This window comes from Pristiophorus japonicus, chromosome 1 (assembly GCF_044704955.1).
Source record: "Pristiophorus japonicus isolate sPriJap1 chromosome 1, sPriJap1.hap1, whole genome shotgun sequence".
In the NCBI taxonomy this organism is placed as follows: domain Eukaryota; kingdom Metazoa; phylum Chordata; class Chondrichthyes; family Pristiophoridae; genus Pristiophorus; species Pristiophorus japonicus.
The window spans coordinates 104,932,740-104,956,309 of record NC_091977.1 but is presented as its reverse complement, the minus strand read 5'-3'; the positions used below and the strand labels follow the sequence as shown (position 1 = coordinate 104,956,309).

Below are 23,570 nucleotides of genomic sequence, written 5' to 3'. Positions count from 1 at the left end.
GATTTGTTCACCTGTATCCCTAGATCACTTTGCTCTTCTACCTCATGCAGTTTCTTATTTTCTGTTTCTGTTTTTCCCACCAAAGTGCATCATCTCATACTATCTGTGTTACAGTTAATTTGCCACTTAACTGCCCAGTCTGCAAGTTTTTAATCAGTTTCTAGATCCATACAATGGAAACTAAAGTTGGTTTAAAGAAACATTATAAACATCTTGGAAAAGGCTATATCCAGTGAAATAGGTGGAAAAGTACATTGTTTAAAATTTTAATTTTGTATTTGTTCAATTTACAGCCTATGAGGCATAGACCATAAGAGAGTGCAGTTATACTAACATTTTCAGTTTTGCAGCAGTGCAGAAGTGGCAGTATTAATGCAGGGTAATTTTCCCATCCGAATCCAGAGTACAGTAATGTGAGACCTGCTCAGGAGACTGTCCCATATCTTGGGTTTACAACTCCAGTGTCTTGCCAATCAGATTTAAAGAGTACTCAGGCAGTCTGCTGGATCAATTGAGCACTTTATAAGTTGAAGTAGAGATTTGTTTGATGGTTTAAACATTTGGAGGATCCCACCCGTGCTCTCAACACATTCAATATTTACTAGTGGGGAGAGTGCACACACAGAGCTCTACCCTGGTGCCCAGAGTACGATTCCCAGCCAGGGGCGACCTGATGTTGCCAGCTGTGAATTGTACTCTGAGAGTGCATTTACTCTGCAACTCCAGAGTTTGACTCCTTCCTCCAGGGAGTTTCACTCTGTTTTACTCGAGAGTCAGATCATTGCAACACTAATGCACATGAAAGCTACATGTCTTTGACAATGGTACGGTTTAAGTGCAGGTAAAGAGAATTTTAAAATCAATGTGAGCTGATTGGAAAAGGCTGTGCGACCAGCCTATGTCAAGGAGTGTTCCTGGAAATCGTATAGCATTTCATGACATTTTGTTTAAATATTCAGTTCTGCATTTCTTTGGAACAGGGTTATGACATTTATCTTTTAGTTCATTTATTCTTAGTATATTACACTCATAAATGCCCGTGGGTTAACATCTGAGTAACTAGTTCTACTTCCCATCCAATTCCCAATAATTTCCTAGAGCTAGAAACTAAATTGCTTCTTATTTTTATGCACTTCATTTTGACATTGACTGAAATTGTTTAGCTGTAAGGACAACATGGCCACAAAATAGGAGATGTAGCTAGCTAGTCTGATGTAGAGCAGGACTATTCATATAATTCATTTAATCATTCATTCCTTTTTGTTTGACACCCATGATGTTATCTTTGAGAGTTGTTCTAGCACATTTTGTGGAAGATAATTCACTTTCAAGATTTGACTTTTGCAATGGAACTCTGCATTTCTAGGTGTTTGTCTCAATATATTCTCATATAACGATATTCTCATTAGACATAACGGTGAATGGAAGTTCACACAATTTAGATAAGCTATAACCTCGCCCCCCGCCCCACTCCCCCCCCCCCCTTTACACACACAATGCCTGTCACGGTATGGGCTTTGAGATCTATTTCATTATTTCTTTATCTAACGTACAACAACAGATCTTACCGCTATAGATTGATGCTTTAGTCATGCCCATGAGCTAACACAGCGCAAATATTTCCTGCATAATTTTCCTCAGTGTCCCAGACGTGTTAATGCATTACCTTTACAATATATGTATTGCATATTTTAACTTTTGTCTGTGAATGTATTTTCCACAATGATATTATCGAATCTCCATCTATTTTTGAAGTGATGGCTGGTGTCTGTCACTATACAGATATTGAGAAAGTTCTCATAACTTCTTAATATCGCATCTCCTTTTGTGGTACAAAATTTCCTTTCACAACTAAAATATGAGTTCCCCATAAATCTGTCAAGAGTGGAGAGCAAAGCCTGTCAAGGTGCCGATGTTTCCCACGTCATTTCTTGCAGTGTCCTGTCAAGTGCATTATACTTGCACTTCGTCCTTTAGTCATTTTTCTCTCACACCCGCACCTTTTGTCTCTAAATAAAACATTTCCACAATAAGCAGATCTAATTCCTACACGTTTATGATATAACAGGGACCGCGGCCTGCCACTGTGCGGATAATCCCCAGGCAGTGTCACTGTATTGGTTTTGTAAAGGGTCACCTAAACATTTGGTGGCTGAAAGCATTCCTTCCACAATAACAATATCTGAAGCCCATACATTTATGATGCACCAGAGGCTGGGGGTTGCCAGTGTGTAGATATTTCCCACATAATTCCCTGCAGTTTCCTAGACGTGTAGTATGCTAGAATGAAGTGCCTCCTCATTGTTTGACTGAACTATTATGTGCTTAACATTTACATAACAAAAGTGCCACTCGACTTCCCCGATTAATGCAGCTGAAGGGCTCTTGTGGTCCAGTAATAAACATTGTTGAAATAATTTATTTGGAGCCCTGGTTACTCGTGGGAGAATGGCCATTGCGAGTTAGCTGATTGGACAGTCAATGTTGTTATGATGGTTTCATAAACACCAAGTACTATGTTTTTTCTCTATTGTGTCTTGTATACAAAAGGTCTGTTGTCTGCCAGGCTGATCAGTGGACCAAGATACCCTCTCTCCATATACTGTATGGTCACTGTCAGTTAAATGAACTGTTCCTTGTTCTCCTGTATTGTTCAGGAGTCCCTTAAACATTTTGTCACAGAGAGCGAGAAAGAGACAGGAAAAAGTTCCTGCACTTTCTCTGTACCTCGGAATTCATTCTGTTCTGTGTGCCGGTGTCCACCACTGTCGATCATTTTACCACAGCTCCAGGCAACACTCGTTCAATTAATCGATACGTCAGCCTGTTTTTTTTTGCAACCGGTATCATTTAAACAGATCCCTGACCGAACAATCTCAAAATGTACTAAAAGTAACGGAAATTGCTTGGTACCAAAGTCGGTACAATGATAGACTAGCGAATCTGGCAGTATAGAGAAATGTGTCTTCTCTTTGTAAGTTAAAGGGTTGTACTTCGAAAATAAAAGTTCGACAACATTTCTGTTTCTTATTTAAAGAAAGTGCCCCTGTGAAATATTACGGGAATGCGTACAACAACAGACTCCATCTTAAAATATATTAAACAATAAAATAATTCCGAATATGAAACGAACTACTTATTGCAGTCAAGTGAAACAACGTGGAATAGTTAACTATACTATGGTTTTGAATAAAGACTGACAAAATCGGATACCATGAAGATAATCGTTCTTCCACCGTGCTTGTCTGCTCCTGCTTCACACTTGCTCTGCCTGTTGCCACTCTCAGGGTGAAGCAGTGTTATACAGCGATAACTCCGTTGTTTGCCGTGCTGTTTGGCTGGTGATTTATTTTAGGCAGATGCTATTGACAGCCGCTTGTAAACCAGTCCCCATTTATCCTCTCGGTTAATTATCACTCCAGCTGCTAGACCCCAGGCTTTGCAGTGCTAATGTCTTCACTCCTTGCTGGGGAAACTTCGGTGTGTCTCGTACAACAAAATGTCGTTTCAATGGAAATAGGGAATGTTAAATCTACTTAAACTAACGTAAACAGCCATTAGTCCAACTATGTACACAGCAGAAACCAAAAGCGTCTGGCCAGTAGCTAGCAAACAACGATTTCACTTCGGGTCAACAGGTCATCTTTTAAAACATAAAATATTTACAAGACCAATACGTTTGTCAAAACCACAGATAGTTAACAATAGTAATCTACGGTTCTAATTTATAACCGTATCTTCACCCGTATTGAGAATTGCACAGTGGAAGACTGTCAAAATCTATATTTACAATTACACCGTTTACACGCGAATAAAAGTTATCAATTTAAACCTATTCATAACGTGAGTATTTACAAACGATTAAAAATAAATTCACTTCTGTTTATAGGAGAACTGAGGAAAGTTGCTTCCGGGAAGACTATATCCACTTTATATCCACAAGTGAAGAGGTGTGCAAACAGCTTCTTACAGCGGTTACAATGTAAGCTACAGGTTTCTCTTTATGCAAAATCCGCATAATAGGGTTGCGGTCGTTAAACAAATCCGTCAACCAAAGTAAGTTTATTTGTGGGCGCAGTTAAACTTTTGACTGGGCTTCCAACCGCAACATTGAAGAATAAAATAAACAGCAAGAGAAAAGATAAATAAACTTTTTCTGCGAGCCTGATGTGGCGCGACTTACTTGAGAAGGCACGGGCAATCCCCCAGAGGACTGAGCCTGCTTTGTGTTAAATGTTTAAAGATTTCAAACGACGGAGTTTATTCCTACTGCAAACACTTCTATTTACAAGGTCAAGTATACCAGCACTCGACGGGTGCTTAAGAGTGTAATTATTTATCTAAGGGCGTTTGAGTGAGGATCAGGAGCCCTGCCAGGAGCCCAGGCTGAATGCCCTCAGTAAGCGACTCAAAGTAGAAGACATTACAATATATGTATGGGTTCTCCCACTTATTTTGCTTTTTTGTATTGATTTCATTTCACATCTTTGACCTTTTTCTCTCGCTGTCGTAGAAGTATAATAAAAGTACAAACTTCTAAGCTGTTTTCGGGTCAAACAACTGGACTGGCTGCATTCCACAATACACGCAATTGGCTATTTAGGTTGTGGTAAAATGTAAATCCTAACAATTCTCCGAACAGTTAGGCATTACAATAAAGGATACTCGACATTAAGCATCTCATCGGGAAATATGCAAAAAAAAACGCTGCTTTTCATGGCAACTTGCTTCTGTCAAAAGATGTATCGCCGAAACATAATAACGAGAATATTAAGAATGATTTTTCGAAACCTTTTTGTATATTCAGTGTACAATGAGCATGTCAGTCATTGTCGCTTGGCCAGCGAACAACAGCTGTGATGCGCATCCTCTTGCACCACTATATTAAAAATAAATATGACTTCTCCAATGATTAGTAATTTAGAGCTTTCTGGAGTATTTTGCTAAAAAAAATACGATGGCCAGCGGAAACCCAATTAATGGAAAGTCAAAGTTCGACCCGGCTGTCAGCTGTGAAAACAGCAAACGTGATGGCCCTGGAAGTTTGGGAAGGTTAGTATCTTACACACTCGAGGATACATGATCAAACATCGCGAAACAGGCTTAGTAATATTAACAGTGAACCGCCTGAGTTTTCACTTTCACTGAACTTTTTGAATACACAAGCACACACAAAGTCTCGCAAAGTTGTTTTTAAACTAGATGACTCTTTATGGCTTCTATGAAAATACAATGTTAATGGCAGCCTTACAAAGTATTTTAAAAGAACAATTTCTATCAAAGCCAATTTATTTTATATCTCTCGCTTTCCAAAAATACATATTTAAAGATAACCTTTTCAAATCTATATGTTGCATCTTAGATTGTTCAATTGGGATCGCCGAGCATTTATTATAAATCAATTTCCCTTTAGAATAAGTATTGAAATCCTGTACCTTCGCTGGTAAAAGTATCACTGCATTCTTTCACAGCTCGATGCAAAACCAGAGCCATGTGGTTAAGTCTATATTTCAATAAATTATTCCCCAAATGTATACATTTGTAACTTTATACACAAACACACGACTGGTTAAAACACTCCAGTCATATAAGATTTATACTAGTTGCACCAGAGATTAATTTCACATCTCTGATACAACCGAAAATACAAACAAATCTTACCAGAATTAAATTTATATAAAAGTCTATTAAATTGTCTTTTTTATATTGAAGATGGCAGTGCAGAGCTTCTTTTTTTTGAAGAAGGATAAAAGTTGCATTGTTCATTTATAACCGGGCGACTAGTAGGAGTAGTAGTAAAATGGATGCCATCAAAGTCAAAACATTAGGCACTGGGACGCTGGAGGAGCCTCTGGCGCTTGAAGCGTACCTGTATGTGTCTCTATTATCATCATCATAACTGATAACGTTGCCTCTTGGATCTTCTTCATAGTCCCAATAGTCATCCGGCTCCATGTCCGAGCCGCTGCTGCCAGAGCTATGCTCGGGTCCAAAGAAGCAGAGTCTGGCCATGTTGTCCTTGATGGCCTCGCAGATGGGTCGATCGGCTCCGTCACAGACACACTCCTTGAGGAGCAAGGCTTTGGGGATGACCAGCATGCTCTCTATCACCTCCCGGCACTGGTCCGTGCATTTGATGCCGTTGAAAAGTTTGCCGCAGTTCTGGAGGTAGCGGCGCATGGCGTTGTTGCACTGTGGTTCGGTTTCGCACTGCAGGCGGGCTTCGGTGCAGCCCATTACCCCGTCCCGGTTGCGGGTCCTCGGCAAGCAGGGCTCGATGGCACGTTTTGTGCTTTTGCACAGCTCGTCCTGGACACAATCACAGTTCTCTAGCATGGGCCCGTTCTGCGTGTGGTTGAGATGGATGAGAGCCGAGAGGCAGTGGCTGGGACAGCGCCTGGTCTCCAGGTTTAAAACGGACCTGCAAGCCTCGGTATACTGCTCATACGCAAAGTTACAATCGGGCTCGACCTGGCACTGCACGATGGCTTGCCAGCAGATCCGCCGGGCCAGCACGCCAGAAATGCTCAAAAGGAACAGTAAGGAGACGAGAAGGTGGCCCCCGATTCGGATCAAGCCAGCGAGACTTGCCATCGTCTTGGTGTCTGAAAGTTTTGGAGTTTGCTAAATCTTTGCATAAGGGATGGCTTGTGTCATGCATCCATTCAAAAGTCCTCTGCCACTGCAGCCAAGAGTTTCTTTCTCACTATTTTCTGCAGAGCTTGGAAGGCTGCGTGCGTCTCGCCCGCTTTTCCGTCAACACACTGCATGCAATGCTTCCGAGAGTTTGGCTACGGTTCTTTTTACAGCGAAGACTTCCCTCCTCCCCACACACAAAAAAACTCCAACGTGCTCTAATTAGCTCGGCAGCGCCTCATTATGTATTCAACAAACTGCAAACAAACAGCAGCGCAGCCCTCCACATCCTGGTCATTCGGGCTCGTTTCCCCGCCCACTGGGTTTGTACCGTCAGATGTGATTGGCTCACAACTCCCTTTTCCACCCACTGAGTTTGTACCGCCTGATGTGATTGGCTCTCAACTCCCTTTCTCCCCTCCCCACTGGGTTTGTACCGCCAGACGTGATTGGCTAACTGCTCCCTCTCCCGCCCAGTGGGTTTGTACTACCAGATATGATTGGCTCACAGCTCCCTCTCCCGCCCACTGGATTTGTACCGCCGGATGTGAATGGCTCATAGTTCCCGCCCGCTGGGTTTGCACCTCCAGATGTGATTGGCTCACAGCTCCCTTTCCCGCCCAGTGGATTTGTACTGACGGATATGATTGGTTCACAGCTCTCCCACCCACCCATTGGATTTGTATCTCCGGATATGATTGGCTTACAGCTCCCCCTCCTTCCCACTGGGTTTGTATATCCGGATATGATTGGCTCACAACTCCCTCTCCCACCCATTGGGTTTATACCGCCGGATGTGATTGGCTTAGAGCTCCCTCTCCTGCACAGTAAAACACTTGCCAGTGGAAGAATGTGACTGACGGTGTATCAAGCCAACCAGATCCCCGGAGGTCGGAGCTTCCCAAAGTGTCTGCATTCTTTCTTAAATTCCCGCCTGGTCCGGGCCCGAGTGCGGGGCTGGGAGCCTGAGTCCCTCGCTCTCGGCGGCGCGGTGCGGCCCGGGGGTACCGAGCTGCGGCGGATGGACGGCGGGGCCTCTCGCTGTGTGAGCTGCCTCAGCCCCTCCCGCGGCCCGTTATCTTGCCGGACTTCCGGCTGCATTTAATCCCATCAAACTAAACAAAGACACAACTTCAAAAGTATGTTGATTGTTGCACAAAAAGGTCCCCCAAAATCTGAAATTTGCTTCTTGGCTTTTTAAAAAACACAAGTTATGCGGCTGCTCACCCTTCAAGCAAGGTTCGAGGCTTTGGGTTTTGGTTTGAAGTATTTTTTCTCATGTTGCCTATTTAGGAAATGGAACATAATTTGGATTAAAACCAGTTTTGTGAGCACCTTGAGTTAACTATATTCATTCTTTGTTTTGCTCATGATTTGCTTAAGAATTGGGGTTATTATTCCTTTTCTCATCACTTCACTTCGCCTTTCTCATTCTTCCCTTTCACTCTTTTTCTATCTCATTCATAAATAGCCACCACCTCTCACTGTATGTCCAATTCTCAGATCATTGTTTATTCATTCTTATTCTCTTTCTGATTGACACTCAAACTTTCTCTGTCATTGGTCCCCGAGCCTCAGGTAGGTTAACTGCCATGGAAACTGACGTCACTCGAGCCCTGCAAAGGTTTTTAATTCACAAATTTGGTACAACTTGTGTGGCCTTGTTTATAGTTTATACCTTGTGTTGTTTCGGCAAGAAAGGAAACGAAAAACAAAACATGCTTAAGAAGTTGTGCAACGTGTTTACGTTCGACCTATGTGTTTTTGTCAGAACGAGACTAGGTAATCGGTTATTTTCTCCAGATGAGAAATGACATCTACCAATGCATAAAATATGAAAAATACCGGAAATAAATTGAAAGTAAAATAAAATGTATTGTAAAATGCACACATGGGGCACGAGATTTTGTTTTTAAAATGAATGCAGTAGCAAAATATGGTTCCTGACAATGAAACGCTTTTGAAGACGCTAAACAAACTACCAGCACCTGTAATAATTATACCCATTGATAACCAGAATTGCAGCTTTTGGTTTAGATAATTGGTTGTAATTGGTGCGCCTTTTTCACATATTCTTTATATTTAATAATAAACATTAACATTTGCAAAGCAAATCACAAATTAAAGACCGTAGGAACATAATTATTCTATGATACCATATTAAATGACAATTCATAGTAATCATAGTAAAACACCTGTATGTACAAGCATACATGTCAATATACTGTAATATATGTTTGCATAATGAATGACTGGAGTTGATGTACTTCGTTAAGAAAAGACAACAAGCCACCGAATTGTGAATTTAATTTTGAATAGCTTTTTGCTTTTGTCAAAATAATTACACTATGTTTCTTTATTTAAACACCACAGTTGATTAAATATGTGAAAGAAACAGAAACGGATGAATGTAATTTGATACCATGCATTTACTAACAGGTCCTTCTCTTGCTAAATAGTTTAGAATGTACTTCCTGTGGTGATTTGGCTGATGGGGTCGTCATATGGCATTCAGAAGTTATACAACATAAACTGTATTTAAAAGTACTTAACATTTTGAAAATAGCATGAAAACAGGAAACTATGTTCTGACACCGACATGACTCCGAAATAATTGGTCTTTTTTAACAATGCAGGCTCACGCACCTCTGGGTGAAAGGAGATCAATAGTGTATGTAAGGCAGGTAATTTACTGAATCTATTCTCAAGGACTCTACTGTTTAACCACTCGAGGACTGTAACAGTACTTCAGCCAAGGGTTTTAAGAATATAGCGATTTAAGAGGTTATATGGTTTTATACAGAATGATCCGAGTTTTAAAATGCACACAATTATTACAACATCTGTCTTTTGACACAAGAGTTGAAAATATGTTTAGTGTTGAGAGGGTTAGTGATACGTGTATGCGTGATTGGTATTGAAACAACAGCTCACTTGAGCCGAATACAACAGCAGACAGTAAATCCTGGAAACGGGAATGCAGTTTATGGGGAGAACAGACAAGTTAACGTTTCGGGTGCAATCCTCTATCAGTTTCCTCCAGACATGCTGGCTGACCTGTGTGCTTCCAGCAGTTTCTGGTTTTGGTTCACATTTCCAGCATCCTTTGTTGCATTTTAAAATTACAAATAGTTTGTATTCATGGTCCTGGCAGGTTGCGGGATAATTAATCAGTTACTATTATATTTCCACTAAAAGGACGAGTTCTCAATTTGCAATGCCAACTGTCATATTTATGTGTATATACAACATACTAATATGTACATATCCAACCCTTTCTCAAAGCCCCAATTAGAGTAGTTACATCAGTTTATCCCACTGCTAGAAATAAATTAAAATGTTTTTAAAAAGCTGCAATTTACAACAGAAAATAAGATTTTTTGGATCACAAACCGAAGGAGTGTTAAGCTTACAATCTCACTTTGAATCAAAAATAAAGTATTTGGCGCCACAATTAGTTACACTCATGATCCATGTGAAAGGGGAGGAAAAGCAAATTTCTAGCAAAACACATCAGCAACTGCACGATATGAAGTGGCGACAAACCCAAAGTTACAGTATACTACTAATTTTGTATGATGGAAAAAACTTATAATGAGATGTCTAGTTTGGCTACCATTCGATGATCTCCTGAGTTGCTGAGTGGAGGAATGAGGTGCCTCCTACAACAGATCTTAGTGGGCAGGTTGATGTGATGTGTGTGTGGTCTGAGACTCATGGCCGCAGTTGCACTTCGGGTCGTCCCTCATCTTCCACTGGTGGAGCAGGTGGCCACATCGTCCGTGTCCTGTGCAGATTCTGTTGAGTGCTGTCCAATGTCTTCGAGGGAGGTCGAAGCCAGGAAGCCAGCCTGGGTCAGTGATGAGGTGTTGGTTTTTATGTTGCATGCATCCCACGATTCTATCCATCTGGATAGTGGTTTGATACCAGCAGCATGAATATTGGTTTCTGTTTCCCAGAATGACCAGTGTAATTTTAAGCACTTTTGTGGTAAGTTTTTCAACTTTGTGAATGGGAAGGTCGATGTTGCTCATGATATTTTCCATCTCACGGAGCACAGTGGTGTCGCGGCGAATGCCAGTCGGGGCAATGTGGCCCAGCACCGGAAGCCACTCAGGTGGAGTGGACTTGAGCATCCCTGACACGGCGTTTAGCTTCATGTCCATGATCTTTGTGTAGCAGCTTTAGGACCATGATACAGAGCAGTATTCTGCAGCAGAGTAGACTAGGGCCACTGTTGCAGTGCGAAGTGTTCTGGCTGTGCTCCTCCATGAGGTTCCAGCGAGTTTCCAGACCAGGTTCACCCCGGTTTTTACTGTTTAGCTGGTGTTGGTGAGATGAGGCTGATAGGAGAGAGTCCTGTCCAGGGTGACGCCCAGGTATTTTGGGTGGGGTTCATGGGTAAAGTCTCCTTCCGCAGAATGAAATGCTGAGTTCTTTCCTGGCGGTGGTGTTCACATAGAACGCCAACACAACTGTTTTCTCTGGATTGGAGCGTAGCGTTGCAGTCGGGCCAGGTCACTTGTTAGCCTCCTACTTGCTTCCTCTAGCATTGATGTTTGTGTTAGCAATGCTATGCCAGTGGCAGAGGCGATCTTCTGGGATTTGGTGTAGGGCATCTCCCCCCGTGTAGATGTTGAAAAAGTCCTGTGAAAGCACCGACCCATGTGGCAGATCGCTATTGAGTGTCCGTGTTCGGCTGGTGTTGTCACCAAGATTGACGTAGAACTAACAGTTGCTCGTTAGGGTGTTGATAAGTCTGGGAATCTTGTGGCATTGGATGATACTGAAAGCTTCAGTAGCAGACCATCGCACCAGACAGTGTTGTATGCCGATGCCAAGTCTATGAAGGCAGCTCCAGTCTTCAGTTGCTTCTGGAACACTGCCTCAATGTTGATAGGGAGTGCACGGACCTGGTCAGAGCAGCTTCTTCGCTCTCTAAAGCCCGTCTGCTGTTTGGGAGGGAGGCTTCTAAAGCCGGCTTTATCTGGTTAAGGACAAGCCGTTCGACCACCTTATAGGCTATAGACAGAAGGGCAATGGGCCGGTAGCTTTTAGGATCGTTGGCTGTTTTTCTGGCTTTAGGATGGCAATGATTTTGGAATTGCGCCAGACTTCCGGAATTATCCCAGTGTCAAGGTGAGTTTGGCAAACCACATCTGTCCATTTGGGCCAGAAACGTACCTCCATAAAAAACATCTTTTGTGCTTGTTATTACAAAAGCTCTTTCCAAGTAAAAGCATGAAAAGAAGATATCTAAAATGTGACACAAAATAACTATAATTACTGTAATTAATTTAATGAGCAATATATATATTGCTACATTCGCACAGTCATTAACATCTAATGTGTTGTTGATACCAACAACAAGTTACTGTATATCAATAGCGATCTTAATATAAAGTCCCAAAACACTAAACAAATGGAAATAGGTAGAGGAATGGGCACCGAGCCAGAGGAGGAGATTAGAGTTACTGCCCAAAAGATTGGTCGAGAAGATGGGTTTTCAATTTTAAAAGAGAGAAATGGAGAGATGTAGGGCTCTAGGGATCATGTTCCAGAGACAAGAGCTGAGGTTTTGCTGACAAATGTAAGGTGAATATAGGGGAATGTGTGCAAAGGACAGACTCAGATACCCAAAGGATCTGGGAGGGCTATCAGGCTGAGGTATCAGAAGGTAGAAATGGACAAGGTCATAGAGAACTTGAAGATGAGGATTGTAAAGTCCTTACTCTACAGCATAAAATCACACGAGGCACATTCCAGGGACAAGGCCACTCTGTGACCTTAATTCTTTATTACAGGATGACCCTGCGTGCGACCTCCCTTTATATACCTGTGTGATCAGGTAAGGAGTGTCTCCCACAAGTTCACCCCCTGTGGTCAAGGTGTGCATCTAAGTTGAGTGTATACAGTAATACAGTGGTGTTACATTGTAGTTACAAACATGACATCACCTCCCCCCCCCCCCAAAGTCTTACTGGGATCATAGGTTTAGTCTTTCAGGTGGTCTACGCTCCCTCGTGGAGCGCCGCAGTTGGGACTCTGGTTGTTGGACACTGACGGGAGTGTCTGTCACCTGTGGTGATTCCGGCCTGTCCAGGCTGACCACAGGGACTGTGCATTCTTCCGATTGCTCTTGTTGCACGTTCGCTGGCGGTAGTGTGAGCTCCATCTCATGGTCTTCTTCAGGTTCCTCCGTGTCCATGCTGAACCTTTTTTTTTTACTTGATCCAGATGCTTACGGCATATCTGGCCATTGTTAAGTTTTACCACGATGACCCTATTCCCCTCTTTGTCAATTACAGTACCCTCAAGCCATTTGGGCCCCATGGCGTGATTGAGGACGAATACAGGATCATTTATTTCTATACATCTCCCCCTTGAATTACGGTCATGGTACTTGTTTTGTGACTTGCGCTTGCCCTCAACTATGTCAGTCAGGACTGGGTGGATGAGGGACAACCGAGTTTTGAGTGTCCGTTTCATGAGTAGCTCTGCGGGCGGGACCCCCGTGAGCGAGTGCGGGTGGGATCTATAGGCCAGCAGGAGGCGTGATAGGTGGCACTGTAGGGAGGGTCCTTGAATCCTGAGCATACCTTGCCTAATGATTTGGACTGCCCGTTCCACCTGGCCATTGGAGGCCGGCTTGAACGGCGCAGTCCTGACGTGGTTGATGCCATTGCCCAACATAAACTCCCGGAATTCATAGCTCGTGAAACATGGGCCATTATCACTAACCAGGATGTCCGGCAAGCCATGGGTTGCAAAGATCGCACGTAGGCTTTCCACGGTGGTGGATGACGTGCATGAATTCAGGATGATGCACTCGATCCATTTCGAGTACGCATCTACTACAATGAGGAACATCTTCCCCATGAACGGGCCTGCGTAGTCAACATGAATGCGTGACCATGGCTTAGTGGGCCAGGGCCACGGGCTGAACGGGGCCTCCCTGGGGGCATTACCCAGCTGGGCACAGGTCGTGCAACTGCGAACACAGTGTTCCAGGTCCGAATCGATTCCAGGCCACCAAGCATGTGACCGGGCAATGGCCTTCATCATCACAATGCCTGGGTGCTCGCTGCGGAGTTCCCTGATGAATGCCTCCCTGCCCTTCTGGGGCATGACTACCCGGCTGCCCCATAGTAGGCAGTCAGCTTGAATGGAGAGCTCATCCATCCGCCTGTGGAACGGTCTGATCTCCTCAGTGTATGCTCCGTGTGCGAGCGCCCAATCCCCAGTCAGGACACATTTCTTAATCAAGGATAGGAAGGGATCTCTGTTTGTCCAGATTTTGATCTGGCGGGCTGTGATGGGGGAGCCTGCACTGTCAAAGGCATCGACAGCCATGACCATCTCAGCGCTTTGCTCAGCTGCCCCCTCGGTGGTGGCCAGTGGGAGCCTGCTGAGCGCGTCAGCGCAGTTTTCAGTGCTGGGCCGGTGCCGTATGGAGTAGTCATAAGCAGCTAGCGTGAGAGCCCACCGCTGTATGCGAGCTGATGCATTGGCATTGAGAGCCTTGCTGTCTGACAACAGGAATGTGAGTGGCTTGTGGTCCGTCTCTAATTCAAACTTCCTACCGAAGAGGTACTGATGCATTTTTTTTACACCATAGACACATGCAAGTGCTTCCTTCTCGACCATCCCATAGCCCCGTTCTGCTTGAGAGAGTGACCTGGAGGCATAAGCAACAGGTTGTAGCTGACCCTCAGCATTACCCTGCTGCTACACGCACCCAACCCCATAGGACGATGCATCGCATGTAAGAACCAAGTTTTCACAGGGATCGTACAGGGTCAATAACTTGTTTGACCAAAGTAGGTTTTGCGCCCGATCAAAAGCCCGTTCCTGACAGTCCCCCCAAAACCAATTGCAACCCTTACGCAGGAGCACATGTAGCGGCTCCAACAACATGCTCAAGTTCGGCAGAAAGTTCCCGAAATAGTTCAACAGTCCCAGGAATGAACGCAGCTCCAATGTGTTGCTCGCCTGGGTGCTCGTCGAATCGCCTCTGTTTTGGATTCGGTAGGCCGAATCCCATCTGCAGCAACCCTCCTGCACAGAAACTCAACCTCAGGAGCTAAGAACATGCATTTAGACTTCTTGAGTCGCAGGCCTACCCGGTCCAGTCGACGTAGCATCTCCTCTAGGTTGTGGAGGTGTTCCTCGGTGTCTCAACCCGTGATGAGGATGTCGTCCTCGAATACAATCGTTCCCGGAATGGATTTAAGCAGGCTTTCCATGTTACGTTGAAAAATCGCGGTTGCTAATCGAATGCCAAATGGGCACCTGTTATACACAAACAGTCCCTTGTGCGTGGTGATGGTGATCAGTAGTTTGGATTCGTCGGCCAGTTCCTGGATCATATAGGCTGAAGTGAGGTCCAACTTGGTGAACAGCTTGCTGTCTGCCAGCATCTTGTAGGGACACCTGGTTGATGGTGGCCTTGTAGTCACCGCAGATCTTGATAGAGCCATCTGCTTTTAGAATGGGAACGATGGGGCTCGCCCAGTCGCTGAATTCAACAGGCGAGATGATGCCCTCTCGCAACAGCTGGTCCAATTCGCTCTCGATTTTTTCCCGCATCACATACGGCACCGCTCTGGCTTTGTGGTGCACTGGCCTGGCATCCGGGGTGATGTGTATCACTACTTTAGTGCCTTTGAAAATCCTGACGCCCGGTTGGAATAGTGACTGGAATTGTTGTAGGACTTGTGAGCACGAACTTCGCTCCACCGAGGACATTGCGTGAACATTCTCCCATTTCCAGTTCATCTCGGCTAACCAGCTCATCCCCAACAGTGCGGGACCATTGCCCGGAACAATCCAGAGTGGCAGCCAGTTCACTAACCCATTGTGTGTGACAGCCATCATTGCACTGACTAGCACCGGAATGATTTCTTTGGTGTAAGTCCGTAATTGTGTTTCAATACGTTCTAATTTGGGTCTACTGGCTTTGAGTGGCCATAGCTTCTCAAATTGCTGAACGCCCATGAGTGACTGGCTGGCCCCAGTGTCCAGCTCCATGCGTACTGGGATACCGTTCAACAAAACCCTATCATCATTGGTGGCGTTTTGGTGTATGAACTGTGAATATTCGCCGCATGGACCCGCTGAACCTCAGCGTCCATTGATTTGCCCCAAAAGTCATCCTGCCTCACAGAACCCTCTTCTGGTCCATCTGCCTCACATATTAGTCTGGTTGCAGGTTTTCGGCACATTCGAGCTAAATGGCCACTGAGATTGCAGATTCTGCAGACAAACTGTTGGAATCTGCAAGATCTGGCTGAGTGTTTTCCCCCACACCTCCAGCATGAGTTAAAGTTTCCATTGTTGGGGACAAAAGGACTATGGCCAGGAATTCTGCGCTGACTGTACCTTTGACTGCTCTTAAGTACCCTATTAGTGGGTGTCAATGGCCCCATCCCGGGCCGCATTGTCCACTGTGATGGCGTGAATGTCCGTTCAGCCTGCCATTGTCTCTGTTGAGGTCCTGCTCTGGGGTCTATTGCTGCCTGGTAAATGTCGGACTGCTCCTGTCTGCCTGCGGGGCTCTGAGTAGCATTGATGATGTTGACTCCCTGATCCATTGGCGCGTTAGAGGCAGAATTGCGCACGTAAATCATTTTCGTTTCTTCCCCGCCATGAAAGTTTGAGCTAACAACGCTGTCGCTTCCAAGGTCAAGTCCTTGGTCTCAATTAACTTGCGAAAAATTCCCGTATGACCGATATCCTCGATAAAGAAGTCCCTTAGCATCTCCCCACTGCAGGCGTCTGTGAACTTACAGGTTATTGGTGAGGCCACACCTAGAATACTTCGTGCAATTTTGGTTTCCATATTTACGAAAGGATAAACTTGCTTTGGAGGCAGTTCAGAGAAGGTTCAAGAGGTTGACTCCGGAGATGAGGGGGTTGACTTATGAGGAAAGGTTGAGTAGGTTGGGCCTCTACTCATTGGAATTCAGAATAATGAGAGGTGACTTTATCGAAACGTATAAGATTATGAGGGGGCTTGACAAGGTGGATGCAGAGAGGATGTTTCCGCTGATGTGGGAGACTAGAACTAGATGGCATGATGTATTGTATAGGGTTAATCACATAGGGTTAATTATGATATTCCGACATTTACAGTGTGTTTTCTGCTTCATGCCTCGTGGAATGTTGTTGATGCAGAGAGAGAGAGAGAGAGAGACCTTGATGCGCACACCATCTTGTTTATGGGATGATCGGCGGACCAAGGTCTCATGCTTTGTGGAAGAACAGCTGGGGCCTTACAGATTAGGAGTTGGCCATAAGCAATATGCACCCATGTTTGTTCAATAGTATAAAGGAACGGAACTGTCCAGTAGCTCTTTGAACTTCACCTTGGACCGTGATTCGTGAGTGGTGCTGGGACCCCCAAGGATCCTGACCAGCCGTCGTTGTGGAGTTCCCGATAGGCTGAAGGCTGTGAGCTTTGTTGCATCTTATCATACTTCTCTTTTCTTCGTAAACTGTATTATGTTTCTTTTTTCTCAGTAAACGGTGTTTTATCTTTACTTCATTTGTCGTGTCTCTTATTTAACATTCATCCAGATCCCAAATCTGGGTCTATTATTATCGATCCAAAACATTTTGGCGTAGTCGGCAGGATCTGGTAAAATGTTTAAGAGAAAAGACAAGAAGCAGTCTTCTTCTGCAGGAGAGAAGTATAGAATACCAGGGTGGAGCATGAGGGATGAGGGTTTTGGCTCTCTTGCCAATGTGCTAGCCCGGTTTGGACACCCGCAACATTGGGATATGCAGTTATTGGAACAGAGCAAAGATAGAACCGTACCCCACAGGAGAAAAGTAGTCCCCCACAAATGGGATGGATTTTGTTGACAGCATTAAGGGCGATGTATAAACAACTTAAGGAAAGTGAGGCAGGAAACCTACAGTTAAAAACAGCTGTTAAGGATTTGGAAAGTCAAAACTCGACTCTGACTGAAGCGGTCCGCACTGCACAAGAACAGGCGGATAAAGTCAATGAACAATCAGAAACTTTAATATGCTTCTGGCGACAGTACAAAATAAAAAGAAAGCTCGACGACGGAAATTACAGATCGATCGGTCAAAGGTATGTGCATTGGTAGCTGGACCTACTTGGGATCCGGCTCATTGGGACGGAGACATCTGGTACTCCTCTGACTCAGAGTATGAGTGGACAGATGGAGATGGGGGGGAACGGGAGGAAACTAAAGACCCTCCCCCATACGCTCCGAACACAGAAGCTAGACCCCTTATGACAAATAAGACGAAACAGCAAGATGGGGAACAGCCGGTTACCACTAGAGGGGTGCGTGACTTCACCACTGGTGAGTTACAAGAAATAGGATCTCGATTTCGCCAAAAACTCGGGGAATCATTGTCAGAATGGCTAACCCGGATTTGGGACCAGGGAGCATCAGGCGTAATATTTAACCCCGAAGAGTTAACAAAAATGGGGACTATGACTACGGACCACCATATTACAGCAGTACTATGGAATGTCCACGGCACAGGTTCGCTATAGGACATGGTTACTATAGGGGTCCGGCAAAAATATCCCTCTGCAGTTGATTGGGGAGGGGAGGTAAAACCTTGGAATACTATGGCGGAGGGTGCGATACAGTTGCGCAACATGGCAACACAGGGAGGATTATATCACCAACCATATGGGGGGCCAGATCAGGAGCTCTTTATGGCAGGAATGCGGAGCAGGCTGATGAAGAGTGGCCCTCCTATGATGAGGGGTGCGCTACTCGCGTTATTGGGACCAGCCCAAGGGCAGCGGGTGGGGCACGCTTGTCTATTGTTAGGACAGTTAGAGGATGTTGAAGATAGTGTGTTAGAGTCGAAACAGCTAATGTAGAGGGGGATCGGGACCAGCGACAAGGTTCGACCTCTGGGAAAGGTACAGGATCAGGAAAGACAAAAAAAAGAATTACATGGAGGGACATGTTCGCGGCTTTACTGAAGGCAGGGGTCCCCAAGGAAAAAATTGATGGAACCCCAACAGGATTCTATGTGGAAGCAACACTGCGTCCCGGGAACAGGGAAGGGTGAAAGGAGGGAGGTAAGGGAGACTAAGTCGGATAGCGATAAGTCTGCGGAGGCGAAGGAACCACCTCCCACTAGTCTATACCCCAACATAGAAGAGCTGTGGAAGGCTAGTAATCCCCTCAACTAAGGGTGTGGCCGGGATCCAGGAGTACTCCCCGTTAGAACCACATCAACCCAAGCTCCCGGGGATCTGAGGCCACACATTCCGATTACGATACATTGGCGGGGGGGGGGGAATATACAAAGAGATGTTGCTTTACTAGACACAGGGGCAGAAGTTACTATTATCCATGGAAATCCTAGGAAACACACAGGGACCCAAAGGATGATTAATGGGTTCGGAGGGGCAGAAACGCCCACTGTTTGAACAACTATCAGAATGGCATTAGGAAATGGGCCTCCGCGCTGGGTAACGGTCTTAATATCGGTAGTAAAGGAATATATTATTGGGATGGACCTTTTAAAGGGAATCACACACAACACCTCGTTCGGGCGATTCTCACTTGGGATACGGGCGATCATTGTGATTGCAGGGGAAGCAAAGTGGGAACTAGTGGTAATACCACGGCCATCGCGTATCGTGACTATGAAACAGTACCGAATACCTGGGGGACACAAAGAAATAGGGGAAACCATACAAGGGCTCTTGAAGGCGGGTATCATTAGACATGCGGTGTCCCCCTACAATAGCCCTGTTTGGCCTGTGCAGAAACCCGACAAAAGTTGGAGGATGACGGTGGACTACCGACAACTGAACAAATTTGCCCCTCCCCTGGCAACCGCTGTCCCAGATGTAGTAACTGTAACAGAGCGGCTATCTGAAGAAGGTGCGGAGTGGTATGCGGTAATCGACCTGGTCAATGCCTTTATCTCCATTCCAATAGCGGAAGAATCCCAGGACCAGTTTGCATTCACTTGGGAAGGGAGGCAATACACGTTTAAGCACCTACCTCAAGATTACCTACATAGTCCTACCCTATGCCACGGATTGGTGGCCTGGGGACCTGGACATGTGCACGTTGGCTCCTAATGTCTCACTGGCACACTACATCGATGATGTACTAATAAGGGGTCCCACCGAGGCAGTGGTGTCAGAAGCCCTAGCTACTTTAGTCCAACACATGCGAGACAGGGGCTAGGAGATAAATCCGAAGAAGGTGCAGGCCCCTAGCCAGACTGTCCAGTTTCTGGGGATCCAATGGTCTCGGGGTGAGCGCATCATACCCGAGCCTGTGAAGAATAAAATTCAAGAAATGGCCACCCCCACGAATAAAACCGAGACACAACGGTTTGTGGGACTACTGGGTTACTGGAGGAGACACATACCTCACCTCACGATGTTATTAAAACCGCTGTATGCTGTAACATGAAAAAAGGCCCACTTCGAGTGGGGAAAGGAACAACAGGTGGCTTTTGATGCAGCCAAAGAAGCCGTAGCTCAAGCTTTACCCCTAGCCCCACGAGTGCCTGGACAGCCTTTTGAGCTACAGGTATCCGTTACCAATGATACTGCAGTATGGAGTTTGTGGCAGGTTCAACATGGCACTCATATACCGTTAGGGTTCTAGCCTAGAAAATTGACAGATGCTGCTATTCGTTACACTCCATTTGAGCAACAATTATTAGCATGTTATTGGGCCCTAACAGAAACAGAAGAACAGACAGGGGACGACATAGTCAGTTTAAGACCAGGCCTACCCATATTATCCTGGGTTCTCTCAGAAAGTGAGACACACAAGGTCGGGCGAGCGCAGCAAAGTTCCATAGTGCGCTGGAAATGGTATATCGCAGACAGAGCAAGTAAAGGAAAAGAAGGAATCACCTGACTACATGAGCATGTGGCTGAATACCCACAAACAGCTGAGAGTGAACTTACGAAGTCGTCTGTCAGTTTAATCAAAGAGTCACCGATCTCCTGGGGCGTGTCTTTTGAACAGTTAACACCTGAAGAACGTAGCCATGCCTGGTTCACAGATGGCTCAGCGGTCTGGCGAAACGCCTTTGGCAATGGCGAGCTGCTGCCTTCAATCCAAAAACCCAGACAATTGTGCACAATGAGGCCGTGGGAGGCTCCAGCCAGCTCGCAGAACTAGCAGCTGTGGCTGAAGAGCTCCACCCAGAGTCGCAATACGGATTCTGCCCACTAGGGGGCACAATGGATATGATCTTCTTCCGTGTGCCTAATCCAAGAGAAATGCAGGGAACCGCACCAACCCTTGTACAAGGCCTTCTTTGACCTCACAAAGACCTTCGACACTGTTAACCATGAGGGATTATAGACCGTCCTCCTCAAATTTGGCTGCCCTCAAAAGTTTGTCGCTGTCCTCCGCCAGCTTCACTCTGACATGTAAGCCGTGATCCTGACCAACGGATCCACCACAGACCATTCCATGTTCGGACCGGGGTCAAGCAGGGCTATGTCATCGCACCAACGCTCTTCTCGATCTTCCTTGCTGAAATGTTCCATCTCACCCTCAGCAAGCTCCCCGCTGGAGTGCAGCTAAATTACAGGACAAACGGTAATCTGTTCAACCTCCGTCACCTCCAGTGTAGATCCAAGGTCGTCCCATCCTCTGTCATTGAATTACAGTACGCAGACGACGCTTACGTCTGCGCACACTCGGAGGCCAAACTCCAAGCCATCATCAACACCTTCAACAAAGTGTACAAGAGCATGGGCCTTACACTAAACATCCATAAGACAAAGGTCCTCTACCAACCTGCCCCTGCCACACGACACTCCCCATCTGGTTATCAAAATCCACGACGAGGCCTTGGACAACGTGGACCATTTTCCATACCTCGGGAGCCTACTTTCAACCAGGACAGACGTCAATGGCGAAGTCCAACATCGTCTTCAGTGTGCCAGTGCAGCCTTCGGTCAAACCTGGCACCAAGCTCATGGTCTATAGAGCAGTCGTGATACCTGCTCTCATATTGTCATGTATGTACTTTTGGGATCATTAGCCACTAGATGGTGTCACTGTTGGAGGCCATTGGGCTGCACGCACGTGTGTGCAGCCCAAGTATAAAAGGCCAGCCATTTTGTATATTAGTCACTTTGGGCCTTAATAAAGCAGAGCCAAGGTCATACCTCTTGGAGTTACACAGTACTCAGTCTAACAGTTATTACATACACAACATTTGGCGATGAGGCAACAAGAACTTTTGCATGCAAAAATGAGCACAATTGGATGTTGGAGCGATTCAAGGAAGGAGAAGATTGGACAGACTTTATGAGCCGTTTGAGCCAGTTCTTCATGGCCAACAAAGGAGGTCAGCGACGCAGATCGGCGCCGGGTGGTGTTCCTTACAGTTTGCGGTCCAAAAATTTATGGTCTGATAAAGAATCTACTCCTGCCTGTGAGTCCAACAGAGAAGACGTACGAAGAATTGTGTACACTGGTAGAGGACCACCTTAACCAGACGAAGGCATCATCATCTCGAGATGCAGATTTTACACACGCGTTCGCTCAGAGGACCAGAATACGGCAGAATTCGTTGCTGACCTGAGACATCTAGCGGGACCGTGTAAGTTCGGGCTGTGTTGGCAGACATGCTGCAGGACTTCTCTGTAATCGGCATCAACCACGAGGTGATCCTGCGTAAACTACTGGTGGTGGAGACGTTGGACTTGAACAGGGCCATCATGATCGCTCAGTCATGCATGACGATGGATAGAAGTCCAAAGCAGAAATGACTGAAAAATCGAAACTCGGCAAGTACTGTAAATATGATTGATTCAGCGTTCAGCAGAGCGGCACATGGCAGGGCCTACCTGACTGCGTACACGAAACCTGTGGCTGCCCAAAGTCTGCCAGCGGGAATGCATCTGATTTCTCCGTGTTGGCGTTGTGGGTGCATCACCGGCACCAGCAGTGCCGATTTAAGCAAGATAGTTGCAAAGGCTGTCTGAGAGTGGGGCATCTCCAGCGCAAGTGTCCGCAGATGAGCAAGCGTGCTGCAACACACCACGTGGAGGATGATGGTCAGATTAGCGTGGATCCGGATACGCAATCCGAGATACCAGAGGAGGAAGTGTATGGACTGTACTCGTTCCTAACTAAGAGCAAACCAATAATGATCAACGTGAAATTTAATGGGGCGCCGGTAGCGATGGAACTGGACACGGGGGCGAGTCAATCGATAATGAGCCAGAGGGCATTCGACAAGCTATGGGATACTAAGGCTGTGAGGCCCAGGCTGAGTCCAGTCAATGCCAAGTTGCGCACGTACACCAAAGAACTCATAACGGTGATTGGCAGTGCCACAATTAAAGTGTTGTATGACGGTGCGGTTCACGAGTTACCGCTACGGATTGTCCCAGGCAATGACCCAATGCTGCTCGGCAGGAGCTGGCTTGAAAAAAATCAGATATGATTGGAACGACATCAAGACGTTGTCGTCGGAGAAAGATACATGTGCCTAAGTACTGAGCAAGTTCCCCTCGCTGTTTGAACCAGGCATCGGCAACTTCATGGGAGCCAAGGTGCAGATCCATGTGGACTCGGATGCAAGACCCGTCCATCATAAAGCTCAGGCAGTTCTGTATATGATGAGGGAGAAGGTTGAAATCGAACTGGACAGACTCCAGCATAAAGGGATCACCGGTTGAATTTAATGAATGGGGCAGCCCCATTGTTCCTGTGCTGAAAAGTGATGGCACAGTCAGAATCTGTGGAGACTACAAGGCTACGATCAACAGGGTTTCGAAACAGGATCAGTACCCATTACCGAAGGCGGATGACTTGTTTGCAATGCTAGCTGGGGGGGAGTCATTCACCAAACTGGACTTGACGTCAGCCTACATAACACAGGAGCTGGTCGAGATGTCGAAGAGACTTACATGCATTAACACGCATAAAGGA

At 45.7% G+C, this 23,570-nt stretch overlaps 1 protein-coding gene across 1 annotated transcript; it reads right to left on the bottom strand.

The window, feature by feature from the left end:
• Positions 1-5,271: 5,271 nt before the first annotated feature.
• On the bottom strand, positions 5,272-6,944 carry gas1a (growth arrest-specific 1a). The gene has a single exon (XM_070861122.1). The coding sequence runs from the start codon at positions 6,592-6,594 to the stop codon at positions 5,767-5,769; it is 828 nt and encodes a 275-aa protein (XP_070717223.1). The 5' UTR covers positions 6,595-6,944; the 3' UTR covers positions 5,272-5,766.
• Positions 6,945-23,570: the final 16,626 nt, after the last annotated feature.